This window comes from Polypterus senegalus, chromosome 1, assembly GCF_016835505.1.
Source record: "Polypterus senegalus isolate Bchr_013 chromosome 1, ASM1683550v1, whole genome shotgun sequence".
Lineage (NCBI taxonomy): Eukaryota > Metazoa > Chordata > Cladistia > Polypteriformes > Polypteridae > Polypterus > Polypterus senegalus.
In genome coordinates this window covers 229521451-229542174 of record NC_053154.1, presented here as the reverse complement: position 1 = coordinate 229542174, position 20724 = coordinate 229521451, and the positions used below count along the sequence as shown (strand labels likewise).

Here is a 20724-nt window from a genome sequence, read left to right as displayed (position 1 = left end):
CAACTTTTCCCACTTCTTACATTTAATGTGCAGCAACTGTCATGGAAAAAAAGCAATGCAGGCGTGGCCATCTGCAGGACATTTTCTGGGAGGGTTAGAGGGATTAAGATTTTCGGTGAATCTCAACATCAAGAAACAGAAGCCCTGTGCTGCTAAGGTAGGCTGTGGATCACTATAGCCTTGTAACAGAATAAGTTTAGAAATATGGAGGGGTTACAGTCGTTTTGCTTTTTTTCCCTACTTTGCAGAAAAGTGTTAATGATCAGTCAGTGTAGGACTCCTTCTCTCCACCCCAGTACTATCATTCTTCTGTACAAATTAAATAAATAGAAGATGGCCTCCAATAGTCAGTCCTCCCACCTCTCATCATGCACAGCCTGAGTGTGTGGATCAGCTCATGAGCGTGCCCTGCCTGTGATAGACCACCATTCTGTCCAGGATTTGCTCCTGCCTCATGGCTGATGGTAGCTGGATAGACTTCTTGTAACTATCATAATGAAAAAAGAAATGAGGATATATACCATATGAAGTTAAGAGGTATTCATTTGGCAAGAGGTTACTGGGGCGAGGGTGGCTTTTTCCACAATAGAACGAGCCAGATGAGGCTTCTCAATTTTTGTTGCCAAGGTCAGGAATGAGCTCTGCATGACCAACCACACTACAGTCAGTCTTTTAATGTTTAATTGCCTGTTTATGATAAGCCTCTTCACACAGCATTTTGGGACAGCTTAGTCTTTGTATCTTACTACTCACTCACATTTGGAGCTGTACTGATTCAATCAACTCTCAGTTCTAGTTTCTTCATGGTCGTGAAGAGCTGCAGCCTGTGCCAGCAGTACTGGGTCCAAGATGGGTACTGACAACACTGGATCAAGCACAAATTCCACTCATAAAAGTTTCAATTTGCTATTTAGCATAACTTATCTGCGGGGTTTGGAAGGAAAGCCAGAATCGTCTTCTTCTTCTTTCGGCTGAAGGAAAGCCAGAGTACTTGGGGAAAACCCACACAGACATTGAGAGAACATGCAAGCTCCACACAGACAGTGACCTGATTGGGATTCAAACACAGACTCCTAGAGCTGTGAGGCAGCTGTGCTTACCACCGTACCACAATGCTACCTTATTTTAATAATTTGTAAGTTTTGTCTTCATATACTATAAGAAAATGTAAAACAGGTTTCATGTACTGTATGTAACAGTCCACCTTTATTTTGTTTCCACCACATTTCAGGCCTTCTGTTAGTTGATCATTATCCAGACAACCAGTAGCTTTAGCCAAATATGCAGGGTTGACTGAAGGACATGCAGCTGTTCCAGACACAGACAGCTTCACACAGAAACAGCAAGACTTGGAATTGTTATTTGGAGAACATGAAGGTAAAGTATCACAAAAACATTCCAGAAGCTATGCAGCGTCAGAGGTACGTTTTAAAAAACAAATAAGAATGCCTTGCAAAAACATTCTTGAAAATGCTGAATTCAGCATAGCTGTTTCATTTCAACATCAAACTATACTCTTGAGGGTACCAGGGGCAACTTGAAGTAAGGATAATAAACACAGAATTCAGAAGCCAATTGTTCACATTATAAGGGAATTCCAAAAAAACTACTTAACCGCACGCGTGAGGCCCTTGAATGGCCATGCTAGCTACTTCGCCATTTCCATCAGTCTTTCAAACCTTCTTTATATGCGCCTGCCCATTTTCCACCTAAGTCATTCTATTTAATAACGGTTACTGAAATGAAAATGTGTTTAATACAAACACACTAAGCTATTTTCTGTGAAGACTGAACCTTTTCTCCCACATCACAAAGATGTGTGTGTTAGGTTAATTGGAGACTTTCAGTTTGACCTGTGGTTTATGCATGGCATGACCTTGAAGAGGGAGATAATCGAGTAAATAAAATGCTCCCCACTCTTCAACGTCTTTATCATGACTGTAAATATATAAAAGACAAGATAGCCAAAACATTTAAATTGAACACATTACAAAGCATGTCACATTATTAAAACATTTCACTTCTAGCAGTTTATGAAAGCTGGACATAAGTGTAACATAATGCACTATTAAGATGCAAATACCTTTTACTATAAGGTAAGTAAAGATATTTTACCATTAAATAAGGATTAGCCTTTTTTTACAATACAAAAAATACACATTATACTTTGACAAAACTAAAACATCTTTAATGAGGTAATCGTGAAACCTTTGTTGTTAGCTATGACTCTTCATGTGTCATACCTGTGATACAATTTAACAGTCAATTAACAAAAATAATGTATGAAAAATAACAACAATAACATCATTTAGTTACTGTATATAGTATATTCTAACACAAAGTATAATTCAAGGTGCCTTACAAGTGGTAGTAAAGTGGAAACATAGAAGACCAATAAACAAATTATATTAAGTGACAGATAGTCAGTGAGGGGGCAAAAAAAAAAATTAAATCAGGAAAAACCTTTGGGGTTCTGCAACCAAAAGTCCACCCAGGCCCCACTGGGCATTCTATTGTATATTTAATATACAAAAAAAGAATAATTTAAAAAAATAAGAGTCAAACAGTGCAGATGTCATCAAGGACAGGACGTCAGTGTAGTTATTTCTTCTATCAGCCTCAGGGAATTTTGTCCAGATGGTGATGACACAGGGCCAGTAAATTGACGACAGAAAACAAAAGACAATGTGACTAGTCCCAAATTTAACAAAAACCCAGATTAGAAAAGAACGTTTTTAAGATATGGTTTAAATCACGGGTGTCAAACTCCGGGCCTGGAGGGCTGCAGGTTTTCATTCTAACAGTTCACCAGTTTTAGCTGCTAATTAACTAATCTTCCCTTCATTTTAATAGCCCTGTTTTTAAGGATTCAGTCCTCTCAATTGATTATTTTCTTCATTAAATCACAGTCAAACAGAAATGAGACGTAAAATGAGCCAACAGATGACCAGCTAAATTGGGGCTTCAAACTCCAACTGATTTCACTCCAACCAGTTCCTTAATGAGAAGCTAATTCTGGCTGTTAATTAAACCTGTTGTTAAATTCCACAGCTTGCTGCTTCTGCTCTCATTTTGCCACAGCACACATTTCCCAAACTGTTGATTTTCTGTTTCTGATTATTGACCTGAGAGATCAACCTTACCAAGACCATCACTTTTCTTTATGTTCAGATATTGTGGTTACCTGGTCACCTGTTTGTTTGTTTTGTGTCACATTATTGTTTGGCTGCTAATTAAGGAAAAAGAAGGAACTAAGGGGTCTGAGTGGAGTTAATTAAAACTAAGGCAAAAGTTAATCAGCAGCAAAAACAGGTCACTAATTAAGAAGGTGGTTAGAATGAAAACCTGTACCCACTGCGGCCCTCCAGGACTGGAGTTTGATACCCCTGGTTTAACCAACATGATCCTGACCTGACGTGCCTCTGTAGGTAGATTATTCCATGTTTATGGAGAATAGAAAACTAAAGCCAGTCTCATCAATTCTTTTATGTTTTCCTCTCGAAACAGCAAACAAAACAGAATTTGAGAATCTATGGTTACGATTAGAAATATAAAGGGACAAACATTCTAAGATACACAAAAGTGTAAGATTATTCAAAGCCATGTAAGCAATTAACAGTATTTCATGATTGCTTCTGAAAGACACAGGCAGTCAGCGTAAAGACATTCATAATGGTGCAATGTGGTCAGATTTCTTATATTCATTTAGGATTCTCACAGATACATTTTGAAGCAATTATAATCCATTTAAATATTTTTGTCAGACCTGTTAAGGGTGCATTGCAGTAATCTAAACAGCTAAAGATAAATGCATGTATCAACATTTTTGCATCCTCTAAAGACATAAAGCAATGAACTATTACTGTATTTCCTAAATTAAAGAATGAAATTCAGGTAACTTAATTCATATAAGATTTAAAATTAAGGACTAAATCTAAAATAACTACAAGATTTTTTAACCTCAGATTTTCTGCATATTTTTACTTTTACTAACTTTTTTTAAATTTCTACATTTTTTAATGTAGCTGAGAAGAAGAAGTTTATTTTTATCTTCATTTAATTTTTTTAAATGACAACTGCCATTGTTTAGGCAGTCTGTCAGAGAGTCTAGTGCCGTTGGATCATCTGGGGCTATGGATAAATAAAGCTGTGTGTCATCTGTATAGCTGTAGTAATTCACATTGTGTTTTTAGATGATCTGGCCTAAAGAGAACATGTAAGGTGAGCAGCGCAACCTAGAACTGGTCCTTGTAGGAGGCCACACTTAATGTTACACAGTCATCAAGACTTAAAAGAGACTTGTCTCTGCTGGATACGATTCAAACCCATTTAAAGCTGCATTGGATTGGCCCAATTTTAAAGTGTATTAATGGCAGTCTTGCAATCTAATGCATTAAATGCTACACTCAGTTTTAGGAGAATGAGGACTAATGTACTATTTGCATCGATATTTAGTCATAGCACATTAACTATTTTTACTAAGACAGTTTCTGTGCTATAGTTAAATCTAAAGCCTGATAGGAAATGATCTAGTATAGAGTGTTTATTTAAGTAGTCATCTAATTGTAAAAATACCACTTTTTCAAATGTTTTCAAACAAAAGGAAGATCAGACATGGTTCTAAATTGATCTAGGACAGAGGGGTCAAGGGAATGCTTTTTTAGGTGAGGCTTAACCCATAAAATTTTAAATAAATCTGGGAAAACACCAGAGGCTAGTGAACAATTTACAATGTTTAATACATCATCAATTAACATGTGGGAAATTTCTTTGAAGACATTTGATAGAATAGGAATCAAAAATAGAGGTGGATGGTGTAAGACTAATTATTATTAAACTATTGATTCCTGCAATATATCCTTTACAATTTTACTAAAATAAGACCATGTCTCAGATTGCACCGCTGCATTGTACTTAGTTATATTTTCCTTCAGAATTTTATAATTAACTGTTAAGTTAGTCTTCCTCCATTTTCATTATGTCTTGTAGCATTCTGTATTCTGTTTACAAAATACTGAACCTGAGTAAGCTTTCACAAAGTTCCAAATTAATATCTGTTTTTACATATACAGTAAGCAGGGTCATGAAAACTGAACAATTGATCATAAAATCAGACTCCGATTTATATGCCCGTTCAAAAATACGACACTTAAATTTTTTTTTTTTTTACATCTTCTTGCTTCCTCTAATCTTGCACCAGTTTCTCGGACACATTGAATTTTGTTGCTGCAGTGTAGTTATCAATTTCTTTCGCCACTTCAATGACTTTTAAGTTAAAAACAGCTTCACATTTTCTTCTGATCGAATGCTCCATCGTTGATAAGGGATGTTCTTGCGATAAAGGAGTTTGAGGGTGTGAGACACAAAAAACACAAAACAATGCAAATGTCACTTCAGAATAGTTTGGGTGTTACCATGTGGTCACGTAGGCAAAATACATAGAAAAAAAGGCAGTGTACTCTGTGGTTACTCTCTCAGGTGGGTGCTAGCATATCGTAATAGTGTGAGTTTTCCATATTCGACTTATATGACCAACATTATAAAATACTGGAAATTATATGGTAAAATGCAGCAGGAGAACTTAAATGCGAGTATATATGGTAAATGTTTCTGGTGTCTCATGTAAAGTGAGACATAATTAAATAAATGTGATGTTTTGCCCTGTTTGTCCCCCTCAGTCTCTTAAAGAAGGAAGAGGAGCAATTAGGAGAGTTTCTCCTAATTGTAAAATTTATGGTAAGACCCAACAAGTTAATAATGAATAAAAGCCAGCAAGAAAAAATGGATATATTGCCATTTTCAACTATTTGCATGCCTTATCTAGAGACAGTTTTTACTTTAAACACAGTGCTTCCAAAATAAGCACACCCAAAACCCTGTTGACAAAGAGAGTTTGAAAATTATTAAATGATATGCATGAAGTGATAGTCATTAGTGCCTATAATCTAATAATTGGATATATTTTATAAAGAATAATCCCTATAGGTGGTATTACATTTCACAACATAATTTAACATAGCATGTCAATCCTAGTGTGTCTTGGAGGCTCTGAGTGCAAGGCAGGAATCAGCCCTGTAGAAATCACCAGTCTATCACAGGACACCATCATTTACACACCCATTGGGCTAATTCAGATCAGATCAATTAATCTAACACTTGTGCCTTTGAGATATGGGAGGAAAAAGGGAGAATAAGAAAAATACATAAATGAAAATTTAACAGAGACAGCAATCAGACCTGGGATTCAAAACTAGAATGCCAGATCAAGTATAGTACGGTATTGCTATCCCCCCTGCAACAGCAAAGTGAATTGAAATCAATGCTTTTAAATCCAATTACTTCTATGTGCTCTCATAATTCTTGTAACTACGTAGAGGTTTGGATGTTGTAACCCCTTTTAAAGTTTTTTGCGTTGACAATTTTTTTATCAAATGATGATTAATTAATACCAAACAGACATTTTCATTACATAATAACTGTAAGGACACATAAACAATACACACTGTGCTTTTGCAGCATGTAGATAAACAAAACATAGTCTACAAAAATACTCTTAATGGTGATGGAGGGCACAGAAAATGGATGGATGGGAACAGAGCACTTATAGATTTGAAATAGTCTAAGAAATGTCTTTGAAATAGGGCCAGAAAAAGTAATTTTAGAGTACTTGTTTTTATTTACTTTATATATTTTCACAGACTCTAAACAGCAGTACAATCAAATGCTAGCCAATACTACACTTCAATAAAAGGTCATTAAGTATGAAGCATCAAACTTTATATATTATAGCTTGGAGCAGCGGCTGAGTCCATCTTAGGTTATTAAAAAGTGTGTGTGATTTGGAAAATGTCTGAAAAGACGCTTTCATAGTTCTCAGGAGGGGTGTTGGGTGAAGGAGTTTTGCAGTTACATTTAGTGTAATGTTCGCTAAAAGACAGTCAAGCTGCACGGAAAATCTTAAAACTCAACCAAGAAAGAAGACAGGAGACAAAGTTATGAAGAATTACCAGTAACTTGGTCCTCATTGCTGTTTACACAGGCATTTTCCACACATGAATACTGGCACTACATTTCAGTGAAATTTTCATCTTATGTGTGGAATATGCATTTGATTTTGGAAAGCTCAAAATATACTATATAATGAATCTTAAAAAAAAATATACACTGTGAGATGAAGAAGCCTTTAAAGTAGTGTATAAATGTAAAAAACAATGTAGTTTTTCCTATTTAAGTTTACATACAAATTTGGCCCAAACACAGTATGTTTATGCTGATTCCACAGCTTTAGTACTGTTGAGGAGAATTCTTAGTATGAAGGGCCCAAATGAATTAACTGTTTTAATAAGAACACAACAACTTTGACAGAAGAGAATTACATCTCAGTCTTTCAAGTTTTCCGTTAGAATTTTGTGAAGAGGCAACTTGCTTAATAAACAATTTTGAAAGTTTTTGCATGGTGTAACATTCAGGTGTGGTTGAGGGCTGTGCAAGTACTGTATCCCTCAATGGATTGAGTTCAGTGGGTGGGTTCTAGAACCTTCTCAATCCATTTGAGGGAGGCGGGAGCCAAAGTATATCTCACCAGGACTGGATAAAAGGCTGAAATTAGACCTGGACAGGCTAATCCATCACATTGGCCACTAACACACGCACATAAACACATGTACACTCATACCCCATATTCACACACAGTGACGATTAGCAACTGGCAATTAACATAACCTAAATTAAAAAAAAACAACTTTATAATCAATTCCTTCTTTGCTTGATCATGTCTGGCTGCTGTAATTTTCAAAGCTATTCAATTAGAAAAATGTTAGGAAATAACAAACTTTATTATAGATATCAAGTGAATATGACACTGATGGTAAATTATAGGGTGACTAAATTTCCAAAGTCCAAAACCGGGACACTTGTACAGCATGAGAGTCCACCGTGATTTGTTTAATGTCTGTGTGGCAAGTGACTGGGGCTGTTACACAGCCGGGACGCCCAGGAGGACCGGAGGAGGGCTTGCGCCTCCTCCAGACCACGAGGGGGCGACCGCCCTGGTGGCTTTGGGGACCATGGGTACAGAGCTTTGAAGCTCAGCCCTGTAGGGGCCCGTGGTCACCGCCAGGGTGGCGCAAAGGTGCCTATGGAGCACTGGACCTCAGCACTTCCGCCACACCCGGAAGTGCTGGGGAGAAGAGGATCAGGGACACCCAAAATGCTTCCGGATGCAGAGCCGGTACTTCCGCCACACCGGGATGGCACCTGGACCACATCCGGGTGTGTATAAAAGGGGCCGCCAGGGGGTGCTGCAACAGGACTGACTGGCCCCTTTTGGGCACTGGCTTCGCCACACCTGGAAGTGCAGCTGGACACCAGCAATTAACCACCTGGAGCACTTCCGGGTGCCTGATAAAAGGGAGCCAGAAACCACCACTCGATGGCTGGAGTCGGGAGAGGAGAAGGACAGAACTCGGGAGGAGAGGCAAAGAGGTGGCCTGAAGAAAGAGAGAGGCAGTGTGAGGCCTGGACTTTGGGGGAGTTTGTGGGTTGTATGGCACTTTATTTGTAAATATATAGTGTAAATAAACGTGTGGTGGTGCTTTTCAACATGTCTATCCATCTGTGTCTGGGGCTCGTTCCACACTTGCTTTATCTCATCATCATCAAAGAGGAATTAAGGCATAGGAAAAACAAAATAATTTCACAAATAAACAGATAAGATTCCATACATTGCTTGACATGTGAACAAATAAATGGGAGTACTATCTTTTTATGTGCTCCTTGGTTGTCCTTATGATGCTGTTCAAATATAACACAAATTTTTAAGTACACTTTCACTGTCATGAGTATTGATTGCACTAGCATACATATATTACATTGAAGAAGGTGGGTAAGGGGGGTATTAGGTGTCCCCCTTAGAGTTTTTCTTGCTCTTCTAAATACATTGTATTTTTGTTTTAGTGGAGCAATGGTTTATTAGATGGGCAGTCAGTTCAAATATTTGCATAATTTTGTTATTTATCAGGACACATTGACTGGGATTGTCCATGTCACTTGGGAATCTGTCCACCCTAGTAAATTTCTTAGTGAAATACTGGATCATTATAATGTGCAGATAAAGGAGCTGTGAACTTGTTTTAGTGTAAGGTAAATAGTACTGAGTAAAAATGTGTTTGTTCTCTGCACAACGCTTTACATGCCACAAGGAACTTCATTCATATGCAGATGATCCTTTGTTTTCCTTTTTTACATTTTATTTTTTTATGACTAGTAAGATCATTTAACTTACCTGTTATGACTTAAAGCATCGGGAGGAGGAAGATGCATGCTGATGTTTCAGTGACAGCAAGTTCCTACCTTGTTTCAGTAACTTATATTGTACTTGGATCTGTTTGCCTTCAGTAGTGTCTATTACAGGTGAAAAGATTAAAATATCTAAAATATACTAGCTGGTGTAACCAACGTCAGGGTAAAATTAAAACGGTAAACTAATTTGTAGTTGAAGTTGCACAGAAGGTTTGTTTGTTTTAAGGCAGATAAGCTCGCAAATTTGTTAATGGTTTTCAATGTGATATTTTGAAGTTTTGAAACTGCAGACAGTGTGATCTGTTCAACATATCTCAAAGAACATGGAATACATTTTGCTGAAGAATAAGTGCCCAAAAATAAAAACAAAATTGAGCCAGCTTCACTCAGGTGTTTCATGCAGACAGATGGACAGACAGACATGGCTATTGCAATAGGTGCTTTCTGCTTCATATGTGAACACACTTAAAATCAAAGCATATGACATACTTTACTTCTTTTATTTTAAAATTATATTTGTACCAACATATCCATTACAAAAGAAGTGTTACAATATCACAATCAAACGTAAGTTTCAGTGAGAAAAAAATGAAGACATTGAGAACATAAGATAATGTATCACTTTCCCATTTGAGTTATGAAAGGTGCATTAGGATTCTATATTAGGATTGTATGATGTTTTAAATAATTTCTGGTGTAAGATTTTCTGAATTACAGTGTGTATTGCACAAAATGGTTAAAAACGAATGTTGTGAATTATTGAATTGTCTCTGTGTCTGACATATTGATAGAAAGGTCTCTTTCTTAGTATTGCTGAAGAAGGTCTAGCAGCAGACTTTGTGACAATAAATTATAATGTCTGGAAATGGTTCCAATTTTCTTCTCATTAAGTTATTTTTCATTCCTAAATTTACAACAGAGATAATCAAAAGGAGCAAACACATTATCAGTATAAAAACCTTTGAAGGTTGAGATGCTTAATGACTTCTAAAATTTAAATACTGTGTAACTGAGGAAAATCTCAAATGCAAAGTTATTCTCTGGTGGAGTAGCAGACAGCATTGTCTTTTCCTAAGTGTTTTCTACATTTGTTCCATATTTTGAGTAAGTGAAATACAATTTGATTAAAAGTAAATTACCAATAGTTACTTATGACCTTAGCATAGATTAGAGCTACAGAAAGAACAACCAGGCACTTTCTTCTTTGTTTCATTGTCTCCAATTATGAATATTTGCAAACCAGCAGTATACTGTAACTGAATGTCAGGTAGGACCACAACACTTCTACTTTCAATCTTTGATTGTTGATTTTTTAATACATGATCTTTTTACAAAAATGATTTATTAATAACTACAGGAATACTCTGAAATGAATAACAATTAAATTAAAAATATTTTAGCTATATTAAGTTTGTTCAGCTAATGGGCTTCCATAACTCCAGTATCATGCAGAGTAGGGCCTGTGTCTGTCTTAGTCTCTGCCTCAGGCTGAAGCATGTGATCTGCTTTGGCTGAGGCTGCTCTCTATCTTTCTATTTCTTGGCTGAATTTTTGGTTGTTATATTTTATGTCTGTTTTTTTCGTTTTTTACTCCTTTGTTTGTGTTGTTACATGTGTTGGTCATATGGTTTCTTTGTACCTATGTATCTTCTTTTATGTGCCATTTATTTTGTTGGTGGTCTCCCAAGAGGTGGGGACAACATGTAGTCCCTTGTAATCAATTGTGGATGCCCCTGTGGTGTGATGAGTTATCTCTAGTGTTTATTCTGTGCTTTTGTGATTACCTGAATTTTTAAACCTTTGCCCTGTTTTTTGATTTTGGGTTTTATTTTGTCATTGTGTTTGCTTTTGGGATTGCCTATTTAGAAGGCATTTCCTTATGTGCTTTTTGGCCTTCTATTTTTTTGCTCTACAAAGCTTTTGTTAAAATGAATCTTTTTATTTTATAAAGATTCTTCATGGGCGGCACAATGGAGTTTGCATGTTCTCCCCGTGTCTGCGTGGGTTTCCTCTGGGTTCTCCGGTTTCCTCCCACAGTCCAAAGACATGCAGGTGAGGTGCATTGGTGATCCTAAATCCCTAGTGTGTGTGTGTGTGTGTGTGTGTGTGTGTATGTGTGTGTGCCCTGTGGTGAGCTGGCGCCCTGCCCAAGGTTTCTTTTCTGCCTTGCACCCTGTGTTGGCTGGGATTGGCTCCAGCAGACCCCCATGACCCTGTGTACTTAGGATATAGCGGGTTGGATAATGGATGGATGAAACATTCTTCATTGCCCTTTTTTTCTACCTGTCGTTTGACATTGATTCCCTCCCAGTGGACATTTTGAGTCATGATTTGGAACTTTTGTGCTTTGGGAACTCTTTAGATCATAATGTTGGTGACATATTTTACCAAGTTGCATAGCATTTAAAAAAAGTAAAACTACTTAAAAAGAAAATGCTGCTATTGGATGAGAGGCTGTCTCAAATGTGTATGCCTGACAGCAGGCGAGACTAAATCCACACCATAATTTACTTTGACTCTAAAAATTCCTTTACTGTAAATTAGTTTTGAAACTAGGAGATGCACAAGAAGACATAGCTTATAAAGATGGATTTCAAGTTGGTTAATCAGCCCTAGAAAAAGAACATCGATAAGAGAAATATAAACCGCATGGGGTAAGGTCATCATCTGAGCACTCCAAGGTCCTTCAGGAAGGGTCCTCTGAAAAGAATTTAGGGGTTTATGTTGACACAACATTATCTAGGTTACAGTATGTGCAGAAGCAATTAAAATGGCAAAGAAAATGTTAGGCTGTACTTTGTGCTGATACTATTAAATATAAATCAAAGCGTGCCATGCTCAGCCTGTATCTGGAGTATTGTATGTAGTTCTGTTCACCACCCTGCAGAAGAGATATTGCAGCATAAAATGGCATGTAGAGGACAGCAACTCGGGTCATCCTCCAAACAATGGACCTGTCCTAATCTGAAAGGAAAAGGGAATTAAACGCCCTCCTCTCATTGCTGAAATATCATACATTCCATGGTTTTATGTATAATTTCCACTGGTGTCCTCAAGTATATAAGTTACTACTTAAAGAATTCTGATGGATTATTAAAGTTTAAGAAATAAAAAGGTTTTAGTTTGTTAAACCTGTCAAATTAGGTGGTGCATTTTAATTCCATTTGGTGTTTTCTATAGAGCTTCTAGAGATGTTCTCTTTTTTGTATGATAGCCACAGTACTGTGGACTCTTTATAAATTTCAAGCACAGCATCACATGATTTATTTTTAATAGTCACTACAAAAATTATAACATTATATTTGCCTGTTTCTTAGTGTGATACCAGTCCTTGATACTACAGTACATGACCAAGCACAGATAGTAGTGCATTTAAATACATAGCAACCAAGAGAATGAATTATAATTACAAAATTGGTCTACTTATAAGCCTACTGTCACTGTGCCCTTCCAGGTCTAGATTGACCACCTCATTTGGAGGATGCTTGTTAGGTTCTACTTTGGTCTTGTCCACTGTTTATTGTCCACTTCAATTGTCTCTGTATTTTGAAGGACTAGATGGCAAAATCAGGACCAAATGCATTTCTTACAGTCTTGGGAGCTGGAGGAGTCAATTGTCATACATACACTAGAAATTTTAAATCACATCTCTTTGTACATTATACTTATTCCTCTACTGCCCTTTCGAGCTTTCATGCTGAACCTCCACTTATACACTGAGACATGTTGTTAGTAAATCTGAGATTATTAGTCTTTAAAAAAGCAGCTGGTAGACAGACTTCTAATAGAGATAAGTGCATTAATGTGGTTGTTTATGGCTAACCAAACCATCGTTATTTTAGGAATTTCACAAAACTGAAAATAGCTAACAAATGTTTTTGTTGCTATTCTTTTATTGTTGCAATTGCTTCCACATGAATATCTATAACTGCTGCAGTACAAATATTAAAGATAACGAAACAGGATCCAATATTATCTAGAGTGCTTGATTTAACTTTAAATGGGTGGCCAGATAACATGCAAAATTTGCAGTTTCAACATTTTTTTATTCTGAGGCATCAACTCTCAATTGAGTAAGGATTTATACTTTGGGGTCGCAGAGTAATTATACCACCTAAGTATCATGAGTGATTACTTGAAGAATTGCATAAATCACACTCTCGTATGTATAGAATGAAAGCTTTGGCTCGAAGCTCTGTATGGTGGCCAAATATGGACAGTGAAACTGAAAAAAAAGTAAATCAGTATGATGCATAGTGCACAGTACAAAACCAGCCACCAGCTGCCCTAATAATGGTCAACTAGAGTATGGCAGAGAGTTCATGTCGACTTTGCTGAGAAAATCCAGCAGTATTTTCTAATTCTTATTGATAATCATTCTAAATGGCTTGAGGTTTACCCCCAACAACCTTGACTAGTGAATCTTTGAGAATGTTATTTGCAGCTATAGTATTCCAGAGGTGCTGGTATTGGATAATGGACCTCAATTTGTGTCAGAAGAATTTAAGAGGTTTACACTTCTAATTTCTCCTTACCATGTTGCTACAAATGGAGCAGCTGAACAAAGTGTACAGAATTTGAAAAGGGCACTTGAAAAGGATGTGGTGGAAGAAGCCAAGACATACAGGTCTTTATCTCTATCACACTATTTAGCAGATTTTCTGATAATGTATAGAAGTACTCCTCACTCAGTTACTGGTCAAACAACTGCAGAATTGTTTTTAAAAAGAGAAGTTAGAACCAGATTGTCCATGCTTAAGCCAAACATGGAACAAATAATAACAGATAAACCCATGAAAATCACATGCATGACAAATCTGGATGCGTGGAGCATCACATTTCAGAGACGAATACAGTTTGGGTGAAAAAATGGAGGTGGGGAAAGGAAAAATGAATTAGAGGAAATGTTTGCAGAAAAGAAGGGCCAAGGAGTTTTGTAGTCAAAGTAAATGGAGAACTTAGGCGAGTCCATTTGAATCATCTACGAAAAGCTGAAGCCAGTGTGGCAAATAGTGGAAATGTGGAACCACTTTCATTGGATGGACCTGAAGCATTTATCTCAGGAATTCAAGGCAGTCAAAGCAAGTCAGTTATGATGTATGCTTCCAAGGTACAGAACACTAATAAACCTTCTCTGGACAGTGTTCATGTGGGGAAAGAGAATGAACCAATTCCAGAAATGGAAAAAGCAGGTCCACCTGTATTTTTAAATGAGAACTACCATCCATGTAGGGAGAGAAGACCTCCACAAAGACTCAGTTATTAAGAAGCTGACTAATACATTAAGGTTATGATAGGAACCCAGTTCTCAATATAAGGAAAAATAATCCCTTGAACTGTAGGTTAAGGATTGGAGTAGCTTACTTTCATCCTATATACAGTAGTAAGAATATAGAATATACAGTATCTTATAAAAAGAAAAAAATAACTGTTAAATGAAGGGGAAGGAGCGTTATATAGTGTTATGTATTAAGCTTGATTAAGGTAAGTTCAAGGTCCTGTTATTACTTACTAGCTCCACCCATGTAGTAGTGAAAAAGGACAAACTTTAAAAATCAATAAACAAAACAGGTTTCGCTAGCTAAGCAGATGCAAGGTACTCTTCAACACATGGCCAGAGGTACAGCAATTCGAACGAAGGCTGGCATGTGAGTGAGGAGGGCTCCATCTGGCTCCTCCACTCCTGACATCACACTTCCCCCTCCCCTCGGCTCGCAGCCTCTGTCTCGGATTAGCACAAATAAATTGCTTCTGCAAGCAAACTATGATACTTAGCAGAATGAGAGAAGTTGCAAAATCATCCGGAATGTTCAAGCAAATTATAAAAAAAAAACCCAATTAAAATCTGTTAAGACGTTCTTTTGTGAAAAGCGGACGACAGACAGACAGATGTTGGATTTTAAATATATAGAGATATGATGAAGGATATGGTTATGTGCACATATGTAATATGTGGAGTTTAGATCAACAATGTGAATGAAATAAGAGATAAGGAGACAAGTGTGTGAGAAAGACATATAAGCGTTTGTGGTTATTTCAGATTTGTTGAATAAAGCTTTCCTGTTGTTCTTCACCCTGTGGGACTTGTTGTATTTAGAATATCACCAAACATAAGAAGATATAACAGTAACAACTGCCATTAGTGCAGGAGTTCAGGTATCTCAGGATCATGTTCACGAGTGATGGAAAAAAAGAGTATGAGATTGACAAGCTAACTGATGTGGTTGCATTTGTTCTGTGGGTCCTCTTCCGGTCCTCTAAAGACAAAGGTCTTGGTTTATCAGTCGATCTATATCCATGTCTTCACTTCAAGTTTGAGTGTGGGTAATGACTAAAAGAATGAGATTTGCAAGTGGCAGAAATGAGGTTTCTTTGCAGAGCTGTTGGGTTGACACTCGGTGATAGGGTGAGAAGCTCATTGATTAGTGGAGAGCCTCTGAGTAGAGGTTCTGCTCCTTCAGATGAAGAGGAGCCAGTTGAGGTGGTTTAGTCATATTGTAACGATGCTCCCTGGGCTGTCCCAGGCACATCCAAATGGGCAGAGACTCTGAAGAAGACTCAGGACATACTAGAAGGATTACGACTCTTGACTGGCTTGAGAGCTCATGGGAACTGTCCAAAAAGAGATGGAATCGGTACCTGGGGACATTGAACTCTTGCCTGAACTGTTTGACCTCCTGCTGCCACTACTCTCACCAGGAAAATGGTTTGAAAAGATGGCATCAGGTAAGATGATTTGGGCAAAAGAATTGCAACCTGACTAGGTTTAAAAAGTTAAAACAAAATTATTAAAACGTGTTGGTAGAAGTAAAGCAGTGATTGGGTATGACACAGTGTGGATACATAACCTTGTCATCACTGGTCCATTTTCATCCATTCTTCCAATGTGCTGATTGTTTGAAGGTACAACCACAATATGGAGGCAGTCAGTTTTACAGTAGTGGAAAAACTGCATCCATTTAATCATTTTCTTAACCCACTTATTATTTTACAGACATATAGATCGGTGGAATGTATTATCCCAGCAACACTTGGTTTAATGTAAAGACCTTATCCAGTTGGGATACTACACATTCTGGGACCTCAATGTCACAAACGTAGTTGCTAACACTGTTCTCATGCCAAATCACCTAACTTGGAAGTCTTTGAGATATGAAAGGAGATCAAAATGCCCAGAAAAGGCCCATGCAAACCAAGGAAAAGGCAGAATCTGGACACAGACAATCATTCATCATGGATTTGAAGTCAGGTCTCTGGAAATATGAAGTAGCACCAGCACTTCCACTTTTCTTACATCAAATCTGTGATCATTTTATTTTTCCTGTGAAACTCTGATTGTCAGTAAACACAGCTAAAGCACACCTTCTAAATTTTGTAGAAGAAACTTTATTTCACAGCCTTGCAAGAAACAAGCTGCAAATCAATGTTATGAATCATTAGAATAGTGAACTCAAGGACAAAATAAAGAATAAAAGGGTAGAGACAACTTCAGAGAAGCAGACAGGCATATGATCTGCTTTGTTTAAATAATAAATAAAACTCTCCTTTTAGAAAACACAAACAAATCAACAAATAACAAGCTGTTTTTGTTGTTGTATCAGAATGTACTCTTTCTATTTAAAGACACAAAAACAAGGCCTGGGAAGTTACAAAAGGCTGAAAAATAGGATCACACTGTTCTCTCGTCCTGACAAGCGGCTTCTGTAACAGTAATCCTTTCTGTTCATTCAACGTCTCTTGCACAGTTGTAGTCACGCTTGACTGGAGAAATTTCCGCCAGCACCGTGTCCTTTGCTGACTACAGAGCTCAAGCAAACTTTCTCTTTATCCTCTTGCACTGTCACGGGAGGCAGAGATGGGGCTCTTTGGAGACCCATGCTCCTTCAAACCTTAAACAGAAATGCAGGGCTGCACTTTGTGATCTACTATTGTGAAGTTTCCCTTCTGAGAGGACGCAGGTGCAGAAAGACGTTTCAGGTAAAATTGCCTTCTTTTTTCTGTCTCTGCATGCCTCTGAATGACATTTTTACTTAATTATTTTAATGCACGGGCAATGTCATGTCATTTTTTCTGAGTTCCTTAGAGTGAAATGCTTGTCCATTCTCTTATTCTTGGAAAAACAGAATTATGTTTAATGGCAGGGGACGATAAACAGTAATATAAAAAACAGGATGTATGAGTCTTTGATTTGATCAAGAAAAGTTAATTTACTTTATACTGATATATATAAATTCTAATTGGTTAATAGAAATGAATAAATACATTTTATTTTTTCTCTTTAGGATTAGTGTGAGCAAAACCTTCTTGAGCAAAACAATCTAGTAAACATGCATCCATTTATCAATTTAAAAAGACAAATTGTGATGTTGTATTATTAACATAGACAGGCTCAAATTAAACAAGGTGCATTCTGCATTGCCGCTGCTTGTGAGTCGTCATCTTCACTACAAGCAAACTCGACATCTGCTGTGCTGAATGATAATAGAGATGCAGAAACTTGAGACCTGTGTGTTACCTGAGAACCACAAAAGAATGGCACCAAAGCAAAATGTGATTGGTGGTAACACGGCAGATAATATCAGAACCAGAGATGCTTACTGGAAATTTATCATAGCATCTCCAGAGCATATTTCGCCACAGAGTGGGAATCTTTCGGCCAGACAAACAGAAAGTGCTCGTCAACGCTTGCTTGAATGCAAGAGACAGGCAGTTGGGCAAGCTCTGCTTGGAAAAGTGCCCCTGCCCATCAGTCATACCACAGTCTCTTTGCCTGACCTGCACAATGAGAGCATTGTGCTGATGTCACCACATCAGAAGAGGAGCACATTTTCCTCTTTGTATAACTCCTTGTCAGAGAAGGCCAATTTGACCCTTACACCGTCCAAGATTTTCAAAAAGGTGAAGGACAGATCAAATTGCTTGAACTTTCAGGAGATTAAAGGTCCACCTATTTCAGAAAACTGCTTGAAGAGAAGCCAGATAAGAATTATGGGAAAAAAGGAACGGGTTCTGTTCTGTACAATGGACACTGTAAAACAAAATTGGTTACCAGTTCAGAAGAAAGCAGTCACTTGCTATATTGAAAGCAGCATGCGTGATAAAGAATCATCATCATCATCTGCCAATGAGGTGAGTTACAGAGTGCTTCACAGTACCAAATGCCTGAATCAGCAGCGGTACGGAGAACTGGGAGGATATGTGGGTCTTGATAGTGCAGCTTACACATCTTGTGACTTGCTGTGCTTTTTTTAATCTTAGTTAATGCAATTGTACACTTGAGTTCACTTGTGATTGGGTTAGCCAAGGGGAGTGCACTGCAGAGTAAGGAGCTGGAGAGCTGAACTACTCAGCGTGTCCTGAGAATCAGAATGGGTTGGACTCCTCCCCCTTTTTAGAAGCTGGTTCACTTACAAAAAAATCTCTTTATGCTCCACATTTTAATCACATTGCAACAGACTTAATGCTGTAGTACTAAATTACAGATAGTATGAAGTATGTGTGCTGTTAAACACCTTTTTATTTCGGTACTATCTACACGCCTATTAATTTTGTGAACCTGTTTTATCCATTATAGGGACATGGCAAAGTGGAGTCTATCTCAGTGGCACTGGTGCAGCAAAGCAGGAACCAGCCTAGGACCAGACACTAGTGCATTGTAAGACACAGTCTCACACTTAAACCTACACTGAGTTAGTTGAAGAAATGATAATAAGGGAGGAAACTAGAATAAACTAGGTGCGCACCTTGGGGTTGTGGGTGGGTTGAGATCCTGCTACTGACACTGTGTGACCATGAGCAAGTCACTTTGCCTACCTGTGTTCCAACTGGAATTGCAATAACAAAATGAAATTTAACTAATTGTATCTCTTAAAGTCATCTTATATAAAGGCATCAGGTTAGTAATGATAATAGCAATAAATATGGGAAACTGTTGTGGTCAATGAAAAGTAACGGACACTGACCAGGCCAAAATCTGAAATATGAGGAAGCCATGCTGACCACTTTGCCACAGTCCCGTCCTTGTTTTTTTTTACCAGAATATTCATTTTTCTTTTTAAAAAATAATTAACAGAGCAGACAATTGTATGTACTTTTAGTTTTAAGTGCAGCAGTAGCTCCAGAGATGTAGCTCAGTGTCATTAATGTTAAAAGCCTGAAGACAATATTGAAACAGTGAGTTTCACCTTTTTAAAAAGGTTCCAGTTAATGAAACTTAACAAAGCACAATATAGAAAGTGCCTGAGAATAAGTTATTGAAAAGACGCATATATTGAATTTATTATGAGTGTAATCACAGAGAATATGTGTGATAGAATCACAAAACATTATTTTAAACATTTTATTCAGCAGTAGCAGTTGTAAGCCTTACGTACTGTACATATCCAATCAACAAGAAACACATTGCAACTCTCCAGTGTATTTGCTGAAACTAAAAATCAGCTCACCTGGTACATTTCTTATTGTGGCATGAAGTTGTTTCTTAAATTGAAGTACCAGTTATGAACAAAGAAGCATATTTTTAGCACAAACAAAGATTTGACATTTGTTACATAAAGTAAGAGCAATTTAAAATGGGTTGGAACATTCAATAATGTGAGCTCCATCATTAGTGTAGCTAAAACGCATTTACCTGAATGAAAAATTCAAAGAATTTCTCTTCACACAGAGTATCATAGATACATGGAATAATTTGGCAAGTAGTATTGTAGACAGAAGAACTTTGGGGAAGTTCAAAATTTGACTTGATGTTATTTTAGAATAGTTACTTAGATAGGACTAGCGAGCATTTTTGAGCCGAATGGTTTATTATCGTCCAGATTGTTCTAATATTCTAACATTCTAATTTAGTGTTATAGAAAGGATCATGGTGTGAGGAGATGAATTGGGTGGTATTAAAAGTTGGGTCTCTCGTGGATAAGTGCTGGTACTGCTGCTCTTTTATTTTATATAACTGACAGAAAGTTTCACTAAACTGGGTGGAATGTAAGACACAATAGAGTGAGTAATCATTTCAGATAGATGTGGACTGATTTCAGACTTGGGCAGTATGGTATATGGAAGATGAAGATTAACGTACAGAAACATAATTTTTTTGATTCTGGTGGACATTATCAACCATGTTAATTTTACTAAAATACAATACCCTCTTCTTTTCTCAATGTGTTAAATGTTAATTAGTGGTAATGATTTTAATAATAGTATATACAGTATATAGTATAGGTAATAATTTGACTGACAACATTGGTGGACATTCCTATGGTAGAACAGTTCCACCTACAAATGGACAGAGACAGGGATAAATAAGTCCAAAGCTAACATGACTGGACGCAAAAGATATTAAAAGATATGTGTACAAAAATGGGGCTTGACATATGTTATAAGGTGTGCACTGCCTGCTCCTGAAACAAATCAATTTATAGATAT

General features: G+C 37.2%; 1 protein-coding gene across 5 annotated transcripts in view; it reads left to right on the top strand.

Moving 5' to 3' along the window:
* The first annotated feature begins 1295 nt into the window (after positions 1–1295).
* Positions 1296–20724, top strand: part of c1h10orf90 (chromosome 1 C10orf90 homolog) — a 286251-nt gene continuing 266822 nt past the window's right edge. For 3 of the 5 annotated variants that reach the window (XM_039770059.1, XM_039770049.1, XM_039770066.1), the window contains exons 1-2: positions 17186–17277; positions 17583–18429. In XM_039770059.1, the coding sequence (XP_039625993.1) occupies positions 17776–18429 (654 nt within the window). In that variant the 5' untranslated portion in view covers positions 17186–17277; positions 17583–17775. Of the gene's footprint in view, positions 1378–17097; positions 17278–17582; positions 18430–20724 lie in introns of those variants that run through there. The other 2 variants (XM_039770097.1, XM_039770090.1) reach the window with 2 other exon arrangements.